General features: G+C 37.7%; 1 protein-coding gene and 1 non-coding gene across 2 annotated transcripts in view; both read right to left on the bottom strand.

The window, feature by feature from the left end:
• Positions 1-18,283, bottom strand: part of TRPM7 (transient receptor potential cation channel subfamily M member 7) — a 100,014-nt gene extending 81,731 nt beyond the window's left edge. Inside the window, exons 1-4 of the mRNA XM_052647368.1 lie at positions 18,278-18,283; positions 6,865-6,944; positions 3,248-3,286; positions 82-280 (exon numbers count right to left, since the gene is read on the bottom strand). Of these exons, the coding sequence (XP_052503328.1) occupies positions 82-280; positions 3,248-3,286; positions 6,865-6,944; positions 18,278-18,283 (324 nt within the window). The remainder of the gene's footprint in view (positions 1-81; positions 281-3,247; positions 3,287-6,864; positions 6,945-18,277) is intronic.
• Positions 13,753-13,824, bottom strand: TRNAW-CCA (transfer RNA tryptophan (anticodon CCA)). The gene has a single exon. It is a non-coding gene; the product is annotated as a tRNA-Trp (tRNA).
• Positions 18,284-22,512: the final 4,229 nt, after the last annotated feature.

Genomic DNA, 22,512 nt, shown 5'->3' with positions numbered 1-22,512 from the left:
TGGGCTCCAGTCCATGGAGTTGCAAAGAGTTGGAATTAATTAAAAGGTAAACGAAGTAAGACACTCTAATATACAACATACCTTAGCTCTGTAGGAATGAGAACCCCCTTGAAAATTTATGACTCCATAAGCATCCGTTGGGCTCTGTTCTGTATGTTTTTCCACAGACCACTCTTCTAATGTCTGATTAAAATGGTCACCCAATTTCACATCTGAGTATTTCATGGCAAGACTTGCAGTAAAACAAGCATGTTGCTTGACCAAGCGACCACAAAAACACCTAAGGGAAAAAAATAATAAAACTTTTAAAAGACCTTTTAAAAAAATCAGTCAATGAAAAACTGTATGAAAATAAAGGAACTTTTGAAGAATATCCAAATAATCTGACTTTCTGATTTTAGGATATCAGTAAGTTAATATGCTTACCTTAGCATTAAAATACTATAAATACATTAGTATTTAATGATACATGCTTCTATTAATAAACTTAGTTTGAGGCATCTACTTACTGGATGCCAAAACAGCACTGGAGATTGTATAAATGTTAGTGAACCTGAAGAGAGATGAATACAAATGATCTGATTTAATAAATGGGAAAAAATATTTTAATTAAAAATAAAACAGGGCCTCGGAGACCTGCAAAAAATATCAAGCAACCTAATATACCCGGAGTCCCAGAGGGAGGAGAGACACAGAAGGGGCAGAAAAGGATTTTAAGAAACAGTGGCTAAAATTTGGTGAAAAACATGAACTTGCAGATATTTATTCAAGACTTCTGCTTTATTGACTATGCCAAAGCCTTTGACTGTGTGGATCACAATAAACTGTGGAAAATCCTCAAAGAGATGGGAATACCAGACCACCTGACCTGCCTCTTGAGAAACCTATATGCAGGTGAGGAAGCAACAGTTAGAACTGGACATGGAACAACAGACTGGTTCCAAACAGGAAAAGGAGTATGTCAAGGCCGTATACTGTCACCCTGCTTATTTAACTTATATGCAGAGTACATCATAAGAAATGCTGGGATGGAGAAGCACAAGCTGGAATCAAGATAGCCAGGAGAAATATCAATAACCTCAGATATGCAGGTGACACCACCCTTATGGCAGAAAGTGAAGAGGAACTAAAAAGCCTCTTGAGGAAAGTGAAAGAGGAGAGTGAAAAAGTTGGCTTAAAGCTCAACATTCAGAAAACGAAGATCATGGCATCTGGTCCCATCACTTCATGGCAAATTGTTGGAGAAACAGTGGAAACAGTGTCAGACTTCATTTTTTTGGGCTCCAAAATCACTGCAGATGGTGGCTGCAGCCATGAAATTAAAAGACACTTACTCCTTGGAAGCAAAGTCATGACCAACCTAGATAGCATATTCAAAAGCAGAGACATTACTTTGCCAACAAAGGTCCGTCTAGTCAAGGCTATGGTTTTTCCAATGGTCATGTATGGATGTGAGAGTTGGACTGTGAAGAAAGCTGAGCGCTGAAGAATTGATGCTTTTGAACTGTGGTGTTGGAGAAGACTCTTCAGAGTCCCTTGGACTGCAAGGAGATCAAACCAGTCCATTCTAAAGGATCAGTCCTGGGTGTTCGTTGGAAGGACTGATGCTAAAGCTGAAACTCCAATACTTTGGCCACCTCATGCAAAGAGTTGACTCATTGGAAAAGACTCTGATGCTGGGAGGGACTATGGGCAGGAGGAGAAGGGGATGACCGAGGATGAGATGGCTGGATGGCATCACCGACTTGATGGACATGAATTTGAGTGAACTCCGGGAGTTGGTGATGGACATGGAGGCCTGGTGTGCTGCAGTTCATGAGGTTGCAAAGAGTCAGACACAACTCTGAACTGACTAAACTGAACTGAACTGATTCAAGATTTATTCAAAAAGAAGGAAAAAAGAGAACCATTCTCAGGCACATCACAGGCCTGCTGTTAAAACCAAAATTATAGGGGAAAAAAATCCTTAAAACAGCCAGAGAGAAAAAAGACCCATTACACACAGACGAACCACTGCACTAATGACAGCTGATTTCCCACTAGAAACGAGCCAGAAGACAACAGAATGGTATCTTCAAATCATTGGAATGAGAAAACTCAAAATTTCATATTCGGGGAAAACATCCTTCAAAAATGAGTAAAATAAATATATTTTCAGATAAACCAAGCTGAGAAAACTCATCTCCAGTATACCAGTTCAGTCGCTCAGTCATGTCTGACTCTTTGCAACTCCATGAACCGCAGCACGCCAGGCATCCCCATCCATCACCAACTCCCAGAGTCCACTCAAACCCATGTCCATCGAGTATACCAGCATTATACCAAAAGCTAAAGGAAGCTCTTCAGCCTGAGTACAGACACCAGATGGAACTACCCATCTAGAGGAAGGAATGAATAGGCCTGGAAATGGTGCAACAACTCAATATATGTAAATGAACTCATTCTATGTACTTCTGCTCTTAGCCTGCCAACCAGAGACCTTCTCTTCTTTCTCTTACATTCCTTCATCACTTCTTAAAGAACAACATTAGTCTTTAATTAGTTGCCCGAGTAAGAAACTTAGGTACCATCCTCCAATGTTCCCTTTCCCTACACACCACCAATCCTACTGAGTTTATCTGATTGATCCCACTTTTCAAATATGCTTATTTTTCTTTATCACCATAGGTAGTATCTTAATTCAGGCTCTTATTTTTTTTGCCAGAATTACTCTAAAAACTTCCAAACTATTTTTTCCTCTCAAGCCAATCTCCTCAAAATGCCAACTGCTTTTATTGAGGGGGGAAAAAAAAAATCTAAGCATGTTACTTCCTTATATAACATCATTTTAACATGAAATCAAAACTGTGTGGCATAGTATACAAAAAGTTAAAATGATCTGGCCCTACTTATTTCTCAAGACTCAGATCTTTCCAAAATCCACCTTATTAATACCTTCTACAGCTTGCAGTTTCCTGACATAACCATACTATCTTTCACTACCAGGCCTTCCCACAAACTCCTCTCTGCTTTAAATCCCTTTCCTCAATCTTTACCCAGCTAATTCATATTCAACTTTAGCACTCTGCTCAGGTACTTGCGCTTGAGTTTCAAGGAACTCTGCCTAATCCTTTACCTCTCAAGTTTAAGTTAAATAACACTTAAACATAATGGCCTGTGAATTTTTTCCCAGTGTATTCTGACTTTTTTAATATACTAGTTTTATTTTCCAAAATTTGTGCAATACCGTTATTATTATGATACTTACCTGACAAGCTGCTGACAAATCTGACATCCTGGAAGGCATCTATAAAACAAGGAAAATCTATTACTTAAAGGGAAAATCATTTTTCTTCTCATTAAACTAAACTATAATAATCCATTTAAAAAAAAGGACAAAACAAAGGAATATTATGTATTTTTCAAGCGATATCTTAGGTCATTTGTACCTTTTTTAAAAACTCAGTTTTCATCTTTTAAATACAATTAGTTGTGTCATAAAACCCAGAAACCACAAAAGACAGATTTAACTACATAAAAAAAAAAATTTATATGGCAAAAACATGTCACTAATAAAAGTCCAAAGATAAACTGAGAAAAAATATTTATAGAGAAAAGGTTAGCTTCCCTAATATTATATTAAATACAAGTATAATATATAAAGCTTCCCTAAGATATAATATAAAAAATGTATTAACTTCCCTACTATAATATATATTTATCAAATCAACATAACATGGGAAAATATATGAACAGATGTGTGCATGTGTGCTCAGGCACTCAGTCGTGGACTGGACTGGGGCCCCCCAGGCTTCTCTGTCCATGGGATTTTCCAGGCAAGAACACTGGAGTGGCTTGTCATTTCCTGTTTCAGGGGATCTTCCTGACCCAGGAATCGAACCAATGTCCCCTGCATCTCCTGCACTGGCAGGCGGACTCTTTACCACAGAGCCACCTAGGAAGTCCATATGAACAGATAATTCACAGTAAAAACATACATATGAAAAGATATTTGATTGGAAGAAAATTATTAAATCCTCTAAGACAATATCTTGGTAAGAATATAGAAGAAAGTAGTCTTATATCTGCTGGTAGGAGTACAAATGGAGGGCAATTTGGCAATACTCATCAAAATGAAAAATGTAGATTCTCAAACTCTTAATTCCAGTACTTAAGAGTAAAGGTTAAAAATATCTATAGAATATGTGTAAAATAAAGTTATTCACTACAGAATACTTTTGTCTAATAGCAAAAAAGAAAACAGGTTAGCTAAAATGTCCATCAATCAGGGAATATTAAAATTATGATCCAGATATATAATTAGTAAGGATGCAACAATTAAGAACAAAGAAGAACGTGATCTGGGCAATGTCATTGGTGCTTTCTGGTTAAAAGACATGATCTTATAACAAAACCCATCTTTAATAACTAGTATGAAATTCAGATAAATCACAGAATATTGATTGAAAGAGACACTAAGGTTATGTATTTTAATGATCTAAAATGACATTTATAGAAATTACCAAAAATTGGGGGAATATTAAAGAATACAAAAAATGTTTTCTTAATGGTGATCAAATAAATGCAAATTTAATATATAATTTTCTATTAATCACTTTCTTGAAGATGATGGCTAACATTAATCAATATTCAGGCATTCTCATCACTACTGGTGACAATATACATATTCTTTAATCTTCTGGAAAGCTTTTTGGCATTACATATATTAAGGGGGAATAAAACTTGAAACACAAAAATAGTTTTATCCACTAAGACCTCCATTATGACCTAATTTTAGTTTAAAATAGGCTAAAAATTGAAAACAACTCAAGTGCCCAACAATAGGATACATATATGAATTGTATATACACCAACAGAGTATTAACTACTACTCTTAAAGGTATATTATGGAAAAATAAAGTTACTATAACATTTTGTTAAAAAAAAGATACAATGTTTTACATATAGACTGAATTTAGCAATATTTTAAAACAAAAGCTATACACTCAGTAAAGATTAAAAATAGGTGCAATAAATGTTATTAATGACTGTCTTCAAGTTTTGATACTCTGAATATTAAGCCAACTTTCTACATCTCAAATTTGCAAAATTTATCACGCACATTTCTCTTATAATGAAAATTTGTATAAATGAGAGAGATACTCAATTATTTTTGCCATTAATATAAAAAGAAATGTTGAATTTCAAACAGGTTTATGTAATATACAAACAAAATATTTAGAAATTCTATTCAACAAATATTTACCGAGAATTCACTATGATGTCACAATAATAGGGACAGGTGCTATAACTTAATATACATCAGTTAATAAAAGACTGGGCTTCCCAGGTGGCTCAGTGGTAAAAGAACCTGCCTGCCAACACAGGAAACACCAGTTCAATCCCTGGGTTGAGAAGATCCCCTGAAGAAGGAAATGGCAACCCACTCTAGTACTCCTGGCCTGGAGAATCCCATGGAGAAAGGACCCTGGCGGGCTACAGTCCATAGGGCAGCAAAGGGTCAGACACGACTGACTGACTGAACACACACATACTGTAACTCAAAATAGTTAATAGAAGATTGCTTACTTGGCTTTATATTCATAAGAGCCATATATCAAATGGAAGTGAAAGTTGTAGAGACGATAACTGCATAGAAAACAAGGTTTAATAGGAGACCGGAACAGTAAGACGACTAAAAACCCTGGTAAACACCTTTTTCAATTAACCTGTCCTAAGTGCCTGTGAAGAAAAGTGCTTTGTGGGACTTCCCTGGTGGTCCAGTGGCTAAGACTCAGCTCCCAGTGCAGGGGGCCCAGGTTCGATCCCTGGTCAGGGAGCTAGATCCCACATGCTACAACTAAGACCCAGAGCAGCCAAATAAATAAATAAAATTAAAAAAAAAAAAGAAAAGAAAAGTGCTTTGTAATCCAGGAAGTAAATATATCTTTGATGTACCCTTTTAAGCTTTTTGCTATTTTTAGGTCTCAGAAAAAAAAGAAAAAAATTAGGAAAAATGTTTCTTCAATAAATACCTCAAGAGATCTTTTTCTTGAATTCTAACTCATGACCTTTACTTAAATTTTTTTTCTATTATCAATGCCATTTTTAAGACCAAAGGACAATCAGAGATGCCAACAAATTTCTGGCGATGGGTTTTCCAATAGGTGCTCACCTGTAGCTACATATTGGCAAACAAAAACAGCAACCATTAGGTTCATACTGGTTTCTTAAGCATAAACTATACTGTTGGGTACTCAGTATATGCCCCTTAAACAGATACATAAACTTTTTAAGTTCTCAGTATCAATAAATCAAATTTTTAAAAAAGAGACTTAACTGTCTGATCTTTGTAATACACTAGTATGATATGGGGAAGATCAGGGAAGGAAAAACACTCTGAATGAGAGGTTTCATGTTGTGAAATGTCATTAAGAACTGCAGAATGCTGATATCTTGCTAATACTATCTCCTCCTAATCTTAAAAGATTAACAGTAAACACAAAAATTAACAGTAACTGCTGCTGCTAAGTCGCTTCAGTCATATCCGACTCTGTGCAACCCCATAGACAGCAGCCCACCAGGCCTCTCTGTCCCTGGGACTCTCCAGGCAAGAACACTGGAGTGGGTTGCCATTTCCTTCTCCAATGCATGCATGCATGCTAAGTCACTTCAGTCGTGTCCGACTCTTTGCAACCCTGTGGCCTGCAGCCCACCAGGCTCCCCTGTCCACGGGATTCTCTAGGCAAGAATACTGAAGTGGGTTGCCATTTCCTTCACCCAACAGTAACTACAAATAATTAATAATTTTAGTTTTTAATAGATAGCAATGTAATTTACATCTAAATTTCTATAAGAATTCAGAATCAAGAGAAGTATACTTACCTGTGAGGGTCTTTGGAACTTGGTATGATATATACACATTCCCTCTTGGTCAAAGTGCTTTCTATCCAGGATTTCTGGGACTAAAACAGAAAGTTTAAAAAGACTGTTTATAAATTAACCAATTAATATTACAAAGACAAATTTAATAAGAAATACATAAAAATAATTCCATTTTTAGTTCACTATTTATTAAATATGTTTATTGATGACAGCACACCTAAAATATGAGAATCATTCCATTTAAATCCACTGAGATTGAGATCACTAATCAACAGTACTATGCAGATACTAAATCAACAGTGCTATGCAGAGCCAAAAACCTCAAGAGGGGCTGGTACGATCCTGGGAAGTGGATCATTTTACAGCCAACTGTCAGAGACTTGCCAAGCATTCCCATGGCTAAGACTTTGTGCTTCCACTGAAGGGGGCGCAAGTTGGGTCCCCTGAGCCCTGGTCTGGGAACTAAGATCCCACAGGCCACATGACACAGCCAAAAAAAACCCCTAGATATATTCTGTTCTATTTCTAAGATAAATACCTAAAGTACAGAGGCATGGAATGGCTAATGGCACAGGCACCCAAAAATGCATCAAGCAAATTCTAATCGAAAGAAAAATAATACTAAAAAAAGAGAGATGCTAAACATCAATAGATTACTACATGATTTCAAATGTCTGATTCACCAGATTGTTAGAACAATCTTAAATATGACAGTCCTAAAATGAATATAGCACAAAAATTAATAGGGAGAATAAGACAAATCTAGGATCACAGTGGAAGATTAACACATTTCCTTCAATTACTATAAATCTGAAACAATTTCAAGTTTAAAAGGTTTTAAAAAATTACTGTTTATACCACTACTTAAGTTTTTGCTTGGATCCCTAGCCTCTGTACCCTACTACCAGTGACTGATTAGAAAGAGATGGGGCATTATTGAAAAAGGTGAAACTCCATAAATTAGGACTGAGTAGATTAAAGATCTTGAGCTTCATCCTCCATATAACATATATATTAGATATATAGAAAATATTAAATATTATATCTCTAATGTCTATAGATATTACTATATATTAAATACAGATATTAGCACGCTCTCTATCAGAATCTCTTTTCCCTTCTCTACCTGCCTCTTTCTTACCAGGGCAATACAAAAAGGAAGAGCCTATATTCCTTAATGAAACCTCTACAGTTCAGTGGTTAGGTAGAGGAGTTTCCACTGCAAAGGGTACAAGCCTAGCTGGAGAAATTAGATCCCATAAGCCAACCAGGGGGCCAAATCAAAAACAAACAAAAAAAAGGAAGCCCCTAGGAGAAGAGATATTCTAGACAGAATTATGATGGTGGAGTTTGCAGGTTCCTCTCAAATCCCTTAGATATTCTAATCATAAACCTTAGTATATCTTTTAATCTAATTCTGGTTGCAAAATTCTGTCTCTCCATTCAAAATGTCCATTTTCTAGGTCAATGGTTCTCCTTTAAATAGATTCACTTAAGTAGGAGCAAATTATACCATGATCCCCGAGTTACAAAAATCACAGGATGGGGACTTCCCTGGTGGTCCAATGGTTAAGAATCCATCTGCCAATGCAGGGGACACGGGTCTGATTCCTGATCTGGAAAGCTCCCACATGCTATACAGCAATTAAGCCAGTGTGCCACAACTACTGAGCCTATGCTTTAGAGCTTGGCAGCTCCAACTACTGAAGCCCATGTGCCTAGAGCCCATTGTGCAATGAGAAGTCATGCAATTCAAAGAAGAGTAGCCCCCACTTGCCACAACTAGAGAAAGCCTGCACCCAGTGAATGAAGACCCAGTACAGTCAAAGTAAATAAACAAATTTTTTAAAACTCACAGAATGCCCTCTAGAACCCATGACCCTTCATCAGTAAAATGTCCTATACTCTAGAGCTCATTTAACACAGTCCCTCCACCACCTTCTTATTCTAACTAAAGTCTGGTATTCCTTTGAAGAATCTGCTTTACCTACATACCTCTCACGGGGAAAAAAAATAGGACTCTCTTCAGATTTACTGTACTAGGAATACACCTGGAAAACCCAATCCTGATTCAATCCAATTCCCCATCTATTCCATAACTGCCTATGTTAATATGACTACAGGAAAAAACAAACAAAACAACACCCTTCGATTTCACTTTAAAACCTCAAATATCCCTTAATGATGCCCAATAGTCACACTGCATTTCCCTGGTCCATTTTCTCATTCTCCTATACGATTTCACACTATCTCCTCCTCTCCTCAAACCTCCAACCGTCATTCACCATTCTTATTCTCAACTGATGACCTACTTCCCATTTCACTCAGAAAACTGAAGCAAATCTGCCCACCAAAGAGGCTTACACTAAGATATGCAATCACCATTCCCTCTACTGCCTTATGCATCTACAGAACAATGGAACCATCCCCAGGATCACAGTGAGAGCACTGTCCTGACAACCAAGAGATCTGGCCATGTCAGTCAGATTGCTGATATTACTGCTATCCTAACCCTTCTCTCACTCCAGAACCATAGTACACTGAAGGCAGGCAGCACATCTGGACCAGAAGACATTTATTCATGTGACTTCTGTTTGTAACTTTAAAAATAATCATTTGGTAGGCTGTTCTAACACATGATGATGTGAGGTTGAATTTTTACTAAAATTAACTTACACTTTAAACTCATGAAATTTCTATTATGCTCTTCTATTATTAAAAATCGCAGGGGGCGTCCCTGGTGGCTCAGTGATAAAGAATCTGCCTGCCAGTGCCAAAGACACAGGTTCTCTCCATGGTCTGGGAAAATCCCATAAGCCACGGAGCAACTAAGCTGGTGCGCCACAGCTACTGAGCCTGTGCTCTGGCGCCCGGGTGCCACAGATGATGAGCCCACGTGCTGCAACTACCAAAGCCCATGTGCCCTAGAGCCTGTGCTCTGCAACAAGAGAAACCACCACAATGAGAAGCCCGCAACTAGAGAGGAGCCCCTGCTCGCCACAACTGAAGAAAAGCCCTCTCAGCAACAAAGATGCAGCACAGCCAAAAGTAAAGAAATTTTTTTTTTTTTTTAATGCAGGGACTTCCCTGGTGGTCCAGTGGCTAAAGACTCCGTGTCCCAATGTAGGCGGCCTGGGTTCAATCGCTGGCCAGGAAAACTATAGATTTCTTCACATGTTGCAACTAAAGATTCTCAGTGCTGCAACTAAGACCTGGCATGGCCAAATTAATAAATAAAACTTTAAATTATAAAAATGGGTTTATAATAACAAAAATTATACTGTGATTTATCTTTTAAAGGGTTGCTTCTCTCTTTTAGAAAAACTGGAACTGTGCTGGGGTGGGGGAGAACAGCTCAGTGATTGTACTTACTGCTATATTTTTACTGGTTGTTAAAGCAAGATAAAAGATTTGTTTGGAATTTCTCCCTGTGAGCTTATTTGCAAACAAAAAGGCAGCTCAGTCCCATGATACAGTAATGAAGTCCATCAAAATCAGATTCTAGAACTAAACATTAAAGATATGCAAATAACACACTAAAACAGTGGCAATATACAAGCATGAGAAGCACTCAGATTGCTTCAGTATGAACTGTATGTTTTTTAAAAAACTAAATTATTTGCAATTCATGAGCATAGGCCTAAAGCCTACAGCATGAATGAAAGATGGGTGAAAAGTGAACACAACATGAGCAAATTTATTAATTAACAATACAGTGGACCTTTTTAAGGAGTTCTGTCAAGAGGAAAACACCTTAGGGAGAACTTGAAAATATACGGCTTAGATTAAGGTTAAGAAATGCAATCTTGTACAATTCACATCCCCCTTTTTCCCACCTCTTTTTCTTGACTGGATAACTAGGCAGAAAGCTAGAAAGAACAGAGTAGACTTAAACACTATCAGTCAGTTTTACCTAATGGAACTTATGGAATGCTCCATTCACAACAGTGGGCTTTCCAAGTGGCACTAGTGGCAAAAAACCTGCCTGCCAAGGCAGTAGACGTAAGAGACGCTGGTTCAGAAGATCCCCTGGAGGAGGACATAGCCAGCCACCCCAGTATTCTGGCATAGGGTCGCAAAGAGTCGGACACGACTGAGCGACTTGCACTTAGAGAAGTATGGCTATACTCTATATGGGCAATCAGCAAATTTTTTCTATTAAGAGCCAAATGGTAAATATTTTAGGCTTTTTGGACCACTTACTGCCTCTATCACATACTGTTTTGTTTTTCAACCACTAAAAAATATAAGAACCATTCTGAGCTCAGGCCTTGGCCAGAACAGGCCTTGGCCAGAGTTGGTACACATGGCATAGTTTGCCAACCTATGCTCTAAATCTCACAAAAGCTTCCCACAAAAAAATCTCACAATTCCACTGAGCCAATTCAACCTAACAAGTCTATGCTACGTCCTTCAGATTCTTCCCCTGCACTGTTTCTTGGATATTATTAGTGTCCCTTCTACCAGGCCTACAATCCCAGTAGATCCTTGTATTAAGAGTTGCTTTCTAAAGACAGGAAAAACGAGATGGGGCTAGAGAGTTTTACATGTACATGAACAAAGTTATTTTTTTCTGCAGGAATTTCAATAGAAAAGGCATTAAATAAATAGACGTAAACATGAAAATCTAAACATTACTGAGGAAAAAAATATCTAGTGTTTGAGTACATATACCTAGCTTTCTTCCCCAGAAATGGTCACTTTCAATCACCAACAAACTAAAACACTTGAGTCCCTTCTAGTACTCATTTGGGGCTTCCCTGGTGGCTCAGACGGTAAAGAATCTGTCTGCAATGCAGGAGACATGGGTTCAATGCCTGTGTTAGGAAGATGCCCTGGAGAAGAGAATGGCTAATCACTCCAGTATTCTTGCCTGGAGAATTCCATGGACAGAGGAACCTGGCAGGCTACAGTCCATGAGGTGGCAAAGAGTGGGACACAACTGAGCGACTAACACTTTCACTTTCTTTCAGTACTCCTTTGTCTATTATGATAAAATATAAAACTACCCAAACAGGAACACTGTTAAATTGCAGGACCTGGTAGAAATGTACTCAGAGTTAGTTTCATTTTATCATTCTTATCAAAAATAATAAACAAACAGCCAGTACTATCTCTTCACAACTTCAAATCTTTCATAGTAGTCTCTGACAAATTCATCCACAACTTTAGCAAACCCTCTGGCTAAGTCACTTACATGGCGTCACTCTGATGCTCACAAATTTTTATCAAATTTTGTGCCTACAGAGACATACAAAAACATTACCACACTTCAAGACTATCACAGTTTCCCTTACCTTCATTACTCACCAAGTTTATTTCAAGGGTTTGCCACCTCTCCTGTTTGTGTGAACACCAAATGTAAATATATTCTCCCCATACACACCAGTTTTATCATTTATGGCATTCATTGATTACATTAGGGTTTGGCTTCCTATGCCTGATAGTGACATATCCCAGCTGATAATGGCAAATCATTCCCAATAATAGGTTTCTATAATTTTTGAAACTCTTGAGTTTCTGCTCTACCATCAAGTATCCAATAAAATGTGCCCTGGATTATAAATACATATAAAAATTCCTAATTTTATACTTCTTTTGCTAGACTGCATTACTGTATTTTACCAAAAGATGGCACACTACAAACACAAATCTGAAAATTCCTAAACTTAAATGTTCTAGGTAAAGTAAAAACCAACTATAATAACCACAGAATGTTAGCAAAAGAGGGAAACGTGATCTTCAGTGGTAAAAGAGATCAGATTCTGGAGTTCAGAATAACCTGTTCATTGTTGGTTATTCTATTAATGCAACCTTAAGTGTCTGAACTTCTGTTTCCTCACCCATAAAATAGAATGACATACCTATTTCACACAGTTGCTCTGAAGATTATGATCCATGTTTTTAGCAAAATGCCCCACACACAGTCATATCTTAACAATACTTCAAAATTCAATTATAAATTCTTCCTATCTGTCTCCTAGCAATAAGGGGCATATATGCTACAAATAAGTCTACTAACCACATCCTACTCTTCAAACAAATCAGTACCAGCACATCCTTCTTGACTATATAGTGAAAATTGAGGCGGGGGGTGGGGGGAGGACTGCTTTAAAAGTTCTACTTCAACGTAACACTGAAATTCAATCAATCTATTTTTACAACTAAATACACCCAACAATTCTATATATTAATATTAGAAAGGAGCCTCCAGCTATGGAGCTTCTATTGGATTAAAGCTCTGAAGATAATAACCATAAACTCAGGATAAAAAAAAAAACTACTTAGCAGCACTGAACAGGCAACCAAAACCAGGAAGGAATCAGATGAAGTTTGTACTCAGGATAAAGGAACAGTACTGAGTGAGTTTCCTATTTTATGGCTAAGAGAGGCCCCACTGCATACCTACTAAGTAGCTAAAACTCCAATGGAAATTCCATAGTTTTACTGGCTTGAAGAACCAGAATACAAACTTCAAGGTGACAACAGCAGCTGGAAAGTGATGGGAAAAGTCCTGCATAGGACAGAGTCACAAAAAAAGGGAACCCTAAATGCTGCATATTAACACTGCTGAAATCTAGCTGACCCATGAAGCATGCATACATGGGGCAGATTCCAAGCAGGTCAGTTAAGAATAGAGTAACTAACTGAATAGATATTTTTATTGCCCATTGAAGGAGTCAGAGTTTGGAATGTGAGTACAGTCAGGTTAATCAACTACTATCCTAATGTGTTCTGACTGCCATGAAGTGAAAAGTGAAGTGAAGTTGCTCAGTCGTGTCCGACTCTTTGCGACCCCATGGACTGTAGCCCACCAGGCTCCTCCATCCATGGGATTCTCCAGGCAAGAATACTGGAGTAGGTTACCATTTCCTTCTCCAGGGGATATTCCCGACCCAGGGATCGAACCTGGGTCTCCTGCATTGGAGGCAGACACTTTAACCTCTGAGCCACCAGGGAAGCCTGACTGCCATACAAATACCATAAGACTTAACTTCGGTTTCAACAACCAAAATTCATTTTCTCCAAGTTCTAGAAACTGGAATCCAAGATCAAGAGGCCAGTAAGGTCTGCGTCTGAGAGCCCCTCCCTGGATTGCAAACAGCTGTCTTTTCACTGTGTCCTCACAAGGTGGGGATAGGGAGCAAGCTCTCTGGTCTCTATAATGACCCCACCTTCATGACTCCTCTAATTCTAACTACTTTCCCAAAGCCCCGTCTTTAAATAACATCAACACTGAGTTTTGGGAAGACACAAACATTCCATCAGTAGCAACTACTTTAAAAGAGAAAATCAATAATCTTCAGAGGACTAAAACAGAACTCACAGTCTCTCCAAGATAACATTCACAACATCTATGATATAATCAAAAATTACTAGATATAAGAAGAAACAGGAAAATGTGACCCATATTCCAAAGAAAAGCCAATCAAATGAAAAGGAAGCTTGCCTACTAATAAACTGCAATAGCTTACAAAAGTTAAATGACACTGCAGATCTAGAAATTCTGAGTTCTGCGGTAATTTTGTACACTGGACAACACGTCCGTCAGCAAAGGCATAATGACAAAGAAAACTTAAGGCTAGCTTGAAGCAAAATGTTGAAAATGGCTGGCATTCTTTGATTTCCTCAGTAGGAGACCTGGCACTCAGGCCCCTACTCTACAGAGTTCTGCTCTTTTGCTTAAAAGGCTGCCAATCACTTAACTAATTAGATATTATTGATAATTCAGATGTGAACTCTCCAGACAGGTTTTAAAGACACTGCTGAAAAGCTTCTGTGGAGTAATAAATAGTTGGTAAAGTTTTACACATTAAAAAATAAAATTTGGTTAATTGTTTTCAATATAAAATTAAAAGTTTTTTTAAAAACTATTTTTGTCATTTTAGTGACTACTTTTCTAGTCTGCTCCAATAAACTGTTAGACTTTTGCCAAAAATAAATAAAAAGAATCAGATTCATACCATGACTGTGTCTGCAAAGAGAGTCCAACTTCTATATTTAATCTTATTTTCTGTTGGTTTTGCTGCCCTGCTGACCTCATGGAGATTGCTACCCTGCCTGCTTACCACTACAGTACTGCTCCAATTTAAAAGATAGAAAATGTCTGGTAAAGGTAAGTATGAGCAGTTGCCACTGTGCCATTCCATGGAGTCCAACATATTAAGTAACTGAAGATAAGACATTGAGTCTAAAAAGTGACCAACTTTAATTTAGCTCAAACAGCAGTAATTTATTTCTCGGGTATTCTAAAAAAAGTCTAACTTAGAACAATTTATCATTTTACCATAAAGAATTTTTATTAAAATGAAAAAGGATCAAAACTTATTGTTTTATGAGAAAAAGGATGATACATATGTTGGCAAAAAATTTAGTCTCTTATACAAAGTCAGGAAATGTTACGGAGACACCTAAGATTACTAAAAAATCCAAATAAATACACTGACAAAAAAGACAAACAGAACAATGGAATAAATCACTTGGAAACAGAAACTTGCACTTAAGAAAACTTGGTGAGTGCTAGAGAGAGCAATGGGCTTCCCTGATGGCTCAGAGAGTAAAGCGTCTGTCTGCAATTCAGGAGACTTAGGTTTGATCCCTGGGTTGGGAAGATCCCCTGGAGGAGGAAATGGCAATCCACTCCAGTATTCTTACCTGGTGAATCCCATGGACAGAGGAGCCTGGTAGGCTACAGTCCATGGGTTGCAAAGAGTTGGACACGACCCAGCGATTTCAGAGAGAGCAATACAAATCAGGAGACAGTATGATTATTATATGTATACATTACACTAGAATCCAAAATGAATACTAGATGGGTTAAGTCATAATGTGAAAAAGCAAAACTTTACAACTTCTACCAAAAATAAAAATAAATAGCTTTATGACTTCAAGGTAAGAGAAAGTTCGGGCTATAATGAAAATACTGATAACTTATTACACTAAAAACCAATATACATCAACAATCTAAAAATAAGTAAATAGTCCACCACTAACAAAATAAAAACTTAAAAAGTTAGAGACTAGAGAAGATATTTGTAGCTCATAAAACAAAAAACAACAAAAAATACTGTCCAGACTACATACAGAACTTCTACGAGTAAATAAAGAAGAAAAATAAAATTCATTAGAAAACTGAGCAAAGGGAATTCACCAGAAGGAAAGAAACCATAGCCAGAAACTTTTAACCTGAAATGACACACAACATTATTCATGGCCAGGGACATGCAAATTAGAACAATGAGGAACTACTTTACATTCATGGGTCGGGCAAAATAGAAGAACCTAAGCAATTAGATGTTGGCAAAGATGTTGGAAAAAGAAAGGGAATTTTTACACAGTTCTAGAGGGAGTGGAAACTGCACAACTACTTTAGTCAACACTCCAGTAATACCTACAAAGGTGAAGATGCACCTACCCCGTGACCCAGCAATTCCATTTATATACTTCCTAGAAAAATTCTCATGATATACACAAGAATGTTTCATCATTAATAAAAAACTGGAAACAACCTAAATGCCCAGTAACAGTAAAATGGATAACATACAGTATATTCCTACAGTGGAATAATATATAGCAGCTCAAAGGGATAAACTAAACCTTACATGTATCAACATGACAATCTCCAAAACCTTTCATTAAAATAAAATAAAAAAAAAAAAGCTATAAGGATATATTGTGCAGCACAGGGACTATATCCTGTATTTTATAATAACTTTAAATGCAGTATAATGTATAAAAATATTGAATCACTGTTGTACACCTGAAACTAGCACAATATTTTAAATCAACTATAGCACCCACTCCAGTACTCGTGCCTGGAAAATCCCATGGACGGAGAAGCCTGGTAGGCTGCAGTCCATGGGGTCGCTAAGAGTCGGACATGACTGAGCGACTTCCCTTTGACTTTTCACTTTCATGCATTGGAGAAGGAAATGGCAACCCACTCCAGTGTTCTTGCCTGGAGAATCTCAGGGATGGCGGAGCCTGGTGGGCTGCCGTCTATAGGGTCGCACAGAGTTGGACACGACTGAAGCGACTTAGCAGCATACTTCAATAAAAAACCAAGATCCATAAAAAGATGTACATAATTCTATATATACCAAACTTAGGAACACCAAAGGACCAGAACATAGTATATATACTCTATGTAGCAACACTACAAAAGCATCCAAAGGCATACTCCAGTATGCTTGCCTGAAGAATTCCATGGACAGAAGAGCCTGGTGGGCGACAGCCCATGAGGTCACAGAGTCAGGCACAACACTTTCACTTTTTCAAAGCACTTAGAACAATGACAGCTAAACGCTAATATTAGTCCCTTAGTAGTGTCCGACTCTTTGTGACACCATGGACTGTAGCCCACCAGGCATCTCTGTCCATGGGATTCTCTAGCCAAGGATACTGGAGTGGGTTGCCATTTCCTTCTCCAAAATGCTAATATGCTAATACATGTTAGCTAATATTGTGAAAATTTGTCTAAAGCCTATCACACAGGTTTTTTAGTCAGGAGTACCTTCTGGGTAGAGTATCTTCCAGGTACTGAAAATGTGAAAGAAAGTGAAAGTGGCTCAGTCGTGTCCAACTCCTTGTGATCCCATGGACTATACACTCCATGGAAAATTCCAGGCCAGAATACTGGAGTGGGTAGCCTTTCCCTTCTCCAAGGGATCTTCCCAACCCAGGGATCAATCCTAGGTCTCCCACATTGCAGGCAGATTCTTTACCAGCTAAGCCACAAGGGAAGCCCAAGAATACTGGAGTGGGTAGCCTATCTCTTTTTCAGAGGATCTTTCCAACCCAGGAATCAAACCGGGGTCTCCTGCATTACAGGCAGATTCTTTACTAAAGGAAGCCCTTCCAGGTATTGGGTATGGTGAAATACTCAAAAGCAAGGAAGACCTGGTTCACATACTAAAGGGTAATTCACAGTCCTGTTTTTCTATTCTAGTGAATGTTTCTCCAGTCTCCTCCTTGCAGTAGCAGTCCGCTTCCCAGATAACTTCTATCATTTCTAGTGTGCTACCGAACTGTCAGAGGAAAGTAGGTAAGTAAGCCTATTAAATTTCACTTTGCACATATTTTTCAACCAGTGAACTCTGGGCTCAAGGTTGCCATATTTCTGATAATGGCTTGGCTCAAAATCTTTTTTTCCCTTCTATGAGGAGTTGGGCTTCCAAAGGTTGAAGTTTCCAGAAGTGTGGTAGCTGGGATAGTTGAGGTGTTACGAACATGTTTTCATGACGCAAGGAAGGACAAACAGTTTAATCCGAATACTGCTCCTGGAGTCAAGTAGAAAAAAGATTATCATCTGCCTTTCACAGACACAGTAACAGTGATGCTCGTAAAAGAGTGTGACTTGGCAAAAAATGCTTCAGTGAATAGGCATGTCTATCAGTTTCAAAGAACTGCTTACCTCCATATCTAAAATTTCTTTAACAGGGTTCTAAAACATTTAAATGGTCAGGAAACTAAATACATATTCCCCCAAAAGATTCAGAATAATTTTCTAAATCCAAGGTGAACCAAACCAAAGGGTGAACAAAATATACAAATGTATGAACATAAACCAAATTAAACCAATTGTTTTTATAAAGACAAACTAGAAGAGGTCCAATTCTCCAAGTCACAGTTTTTTACCAATATTCAAACTAATCTAATAATTTGCAAGGTACACTATAAAAGTGACATACATCTAAGTTTTTTTTTAATACTAACTCACATAAATGACTCAGTTCAAATTCCCACAGATAGCCAAAAGTTGCTCATATTCTAAACAAATCTCAACCACTCTGAAGTTTGTCTCCAGGCATCGAAGTTAAAACAGGCATTTAAAAAGCTGTTACCCACCCCCCCAAAAAACTGTACAATTTAATCACATGCTGAAAGGTTTCCCCCATCACCCCTGCCAAAAAGGAGAAAGAGAAATCCAGAATGAAATAACTAAGCAATAGCAATGATCATCAACTGCTACTATTATGTGAACATATGATGGGAAACTTCACGATTAAAAGATCAGGCAGCTGACAACAGCAACCCACTAGATAATCTTTAACACCCCAAAGAGAAAAACCGCCACAGTATGTGCCTACTAATGTAATTCAATACAAAGTACTTCACTACCTGTTAAGTAGTCTTACCAAAAATCAAACAAGAATCTAAGAGTCTTAAGATCAACCACGAGTTCACAGGAAATACAGAAGAGAAAGGAACATGCTACATGATGCCACACGGATACATGCAACAAAATCCCAACTGTGAGAAATTCTGCAGGGCAAAGGAAATGCATTCCCCCTCTGCCCCCATTAAATGGTAAATCACAAGACTGGAAAAAAAGCAGTTGGCAGGGAGACACAGAGACTGACAATCATTTATCAAACCAAATGCTATGTAGACTTCTTTGGACCCTGATTCAAACAAATCAATTGGGGAAAAAAAAATAAGAATTAAGGCAATATGCTGAATATTTAATGATATTAAAGAATTGTTAATTTTGAGTGTGCTAATAGTACTGTAAGAGAGTCCCAGGAAGTGCAGTGGTAAAGAACCCGCCTGCCAACGCAGGAGATGCAAAAGACTCAGGTTTGATCCCTGGACTGGGAAGATCCCTGCAGATAGGAAATGGCAACCCACGCCAATATTCTTGCCTGCAAAAACCCATGGACCAGGAGCCTAGTGGGATACAGTCCATGGGGAAGCTAAGAATCGAACACGACTGAGCACGACAGTACTGTGGATTTACAGATGAACATAATGAAGTATTTAAAGACCGAACATGTCTGTGATTTGTTTTTAAATTATCCAGTTGATGGAGAATGAGAGAGTTAATAGAAGAAACAATATTCACATGTTTCAAACTGTTGAAACGGGTCATGGGTATATGGTGATTCATTTTACTATTACACCTTTGTATGTTTCAAATTTCCCACATTAGAATGTTAAAGAAAGAGAATGTCAGAGCACTGTATCAAAAATATCTATGACTGGCAAAACTCTCAAAATTAAATCTTAAGAGGTTTTTGCATCAACAGATCTTCATTTAAAAATCAAAATCAAAAATACACATTTTAAGTACTGCCTTTAAACATTACATTGTGCACGTATTAAAATAATGACTTCAGCTATTTCATGTTTTCATTTTATGTCTGGTTCTTACTACTGACATGTGCCGACACATACACAAACACCCTTCCCCGAAGGAACCAAGTTCTGAATATTCTAACTCCTACTAAACACCTCAGTTGGTTCCTTCTTTCCATCTTCTTTATTTCAAGTCCTAAATATTTTGCTCAGAATCTTGCTAAAGACTTCTTATGATCTGTTTTTAGTTTAAACACACAGCAATTCACCTTCCATACTGTTCCTTCAGTGGATCCTTAATCTCCAGAATAAAATCAAGACTTCTCTTCCTGACGTACACTGCCCTCAGAAAACTGGTCCCTGCCTATCTTCATAACACTCGCACTAGTACGCTGTATCATCTCATACTCTACTCATTCTAAACTATGTACAGCACTTGTATAATAGATCTCAGATGAACTATGGATGCTTCTTCTCTTCTACAGCTCAGTTCCCTTAAACTAAAACCACCAATTCTACATCTCTTCTACTTCCAGGTTAATTAATTACTATTGCCTCTTCTCAGGTGGCCCTACTGGTAAAGAACCTGTCAGCCAATGCAGATGTATGAGACACTGGTTTGATCGCTGGGTAAGGAAGATCCCCTGGATGAGGGCATGGCAACCCACTCCAGTATTCTTGCCTGGAGAATCCCATGGAAAGAGGAGTCTGGCAGGTTACAGTCTAGGGGGTTACAAAAAGTTGGGCACAACTGAAGCAACTTAGCACACACGGTACAAGACTCTCCTTTAATATCAGCTCCTTTGCAAGCCTACCCAGACTTCCTTTTCTGTCTGATTACCCTATACTTTCACAGTAATCTACGCAATAATCAAACCAGTCAATTCTAAAGGAAATCAGTCCTGAATATTCATTGGAAGGACTGATGCTGAAGCTGAACCTCGAATACTTTGGCCTCCTGATGTGAAGAACTGACTCACTGGAAAAGACCCTGATGCTGGGAAAGATTGAAGGCAGGAGGAGAAAGGGAGGACAGGTGAGATGGTTGGATGGCATCACCAACTCAATGGACATGCGTTTGAGCACGCGCTGGGAGTTGGTGATGGACAGGGAAGCCTGGTGTGTCACAGTCCACGGGATAGCAAAGGGTCAGACATGGTTGAACGACTGGACTGAACTCTTGCTTCTTTGCATATCTATACTGCCCTTCAAGACAGAGTATCATAGAATCCGCAACACAGTAGACACTTAAGTATTTGTTTTGTGAAGTAATGTAGGCATCTTCCTTTGACAACAGACAGGTAGTTAGTTCTTACATAAATAACCAGAATGTAAGTGGTTTGAAAGTAGGAAACTTGTCTATCACATATCTGCCACTCCAGTGCTGGTGAGTGCTGCGTGCTAAGTCATTTTAAGTCATGTCCAACTTTGTACTTAACCAAATGAATAAAACAAATACTTCTAAGAGCCATAGCTTTTAATTCTATAAGAAATTTTATTCCATGCCAGTTTAACTTGTATTTCTTGGTGTTTTTTTGTTTTGTGGTCATTTGGCTGATTAGTTTCAAAGCAGTGCAGAACATTCTTGTACACTTTCTCTTAGTGTCAAAGAAGAAAATGACTACCAGAAACGGAAGTCTTAAACAGATTTTACAGTAGGAATTATAACTACAACATACTTAGGGAAACTTTCAGGTCACAATGATGACTTTAAAGTTCAGAAGGATCAACAAATTATCATTATTGGAGAACCTCAGTCTTAGGTTATCCTAAGGTTTCACTATAATTGGAAATTGTAGGCAAAATCACAGGACTCAACAGCAGTCAGGACCCAAGAAACATAAAAAATAGAACCAGATTCTTCTTGTCAAATTTTAAAGTGAGAATTTCTCCCTGTAGAAACAATAATGTTGTATACAAACATGTTGTCTGGGAGAGTGCATTTGCTATATACACATATATAAAAGGACAAAGTGGAAACACAGCAAACACAAGAAAAACTCAGACCACATCTTAAATTTTGAAAGCTGCATTTCAATGTATGTAAACAGCAAGACATTAAGAGGCTGGACTTAAGAACAGCACCTGAGGTAAGACTAAGAAATTGACTTTTACTAGAAAGTCACTAGAAATAAAGTCATCTGGTTGCTTTAACAAAACAGTAGGAAGCGATGGTTTTGAAGATGATGAATCACCTTCATTTCCATTTTCTAATGTATCTAAATTTTTTCTGAATACTTAAATGGTATGTTCAATGTATGCCATTTACCATCTAAGAAAATGAGAAACATCACTGAAGAGTCAGTATTAATGCTTTGCTGTTTTTTTTAAAATAAAAACCACTTTGATTCAACACCCCCCACCAAAAAAAAAAAAGCTTCCCTTAAAATCCACTTAACTAATAAATGTTAAAGTTTAGTGTTGGTAGATGAACTTAAATCCTTCTTTTTAAAAATTATGAAAAAAGGTAAAATGACCTTTTTATTGACTTTACATTTACCCAAAAAGGTGGAAAATAATGGAAAGATGCACTATTTAGTCAAAGTATAACTATATTCGTGGTTTCAGTTT

This window comes from Budorcas taxicolor, chromosome 10 (assembly GCF_023091745.1).
Source record: "Budorcas taxicolor isolate Tak-1 chromosome 10, Takin1.1, whole genome shotgun sequence".
NCBI classification, from domain to species: domain Eukaryota; kingdom Metazoa; phylum Chordata; class Mammalia; order Artiodactyla; family Bovidae; genus Budorcas; species Budorcas taxicolor.
Note: the sequence above shows the minus strand (reverse complement) of the source record. Positions and strands in the feature narration are given on the sequence as shown.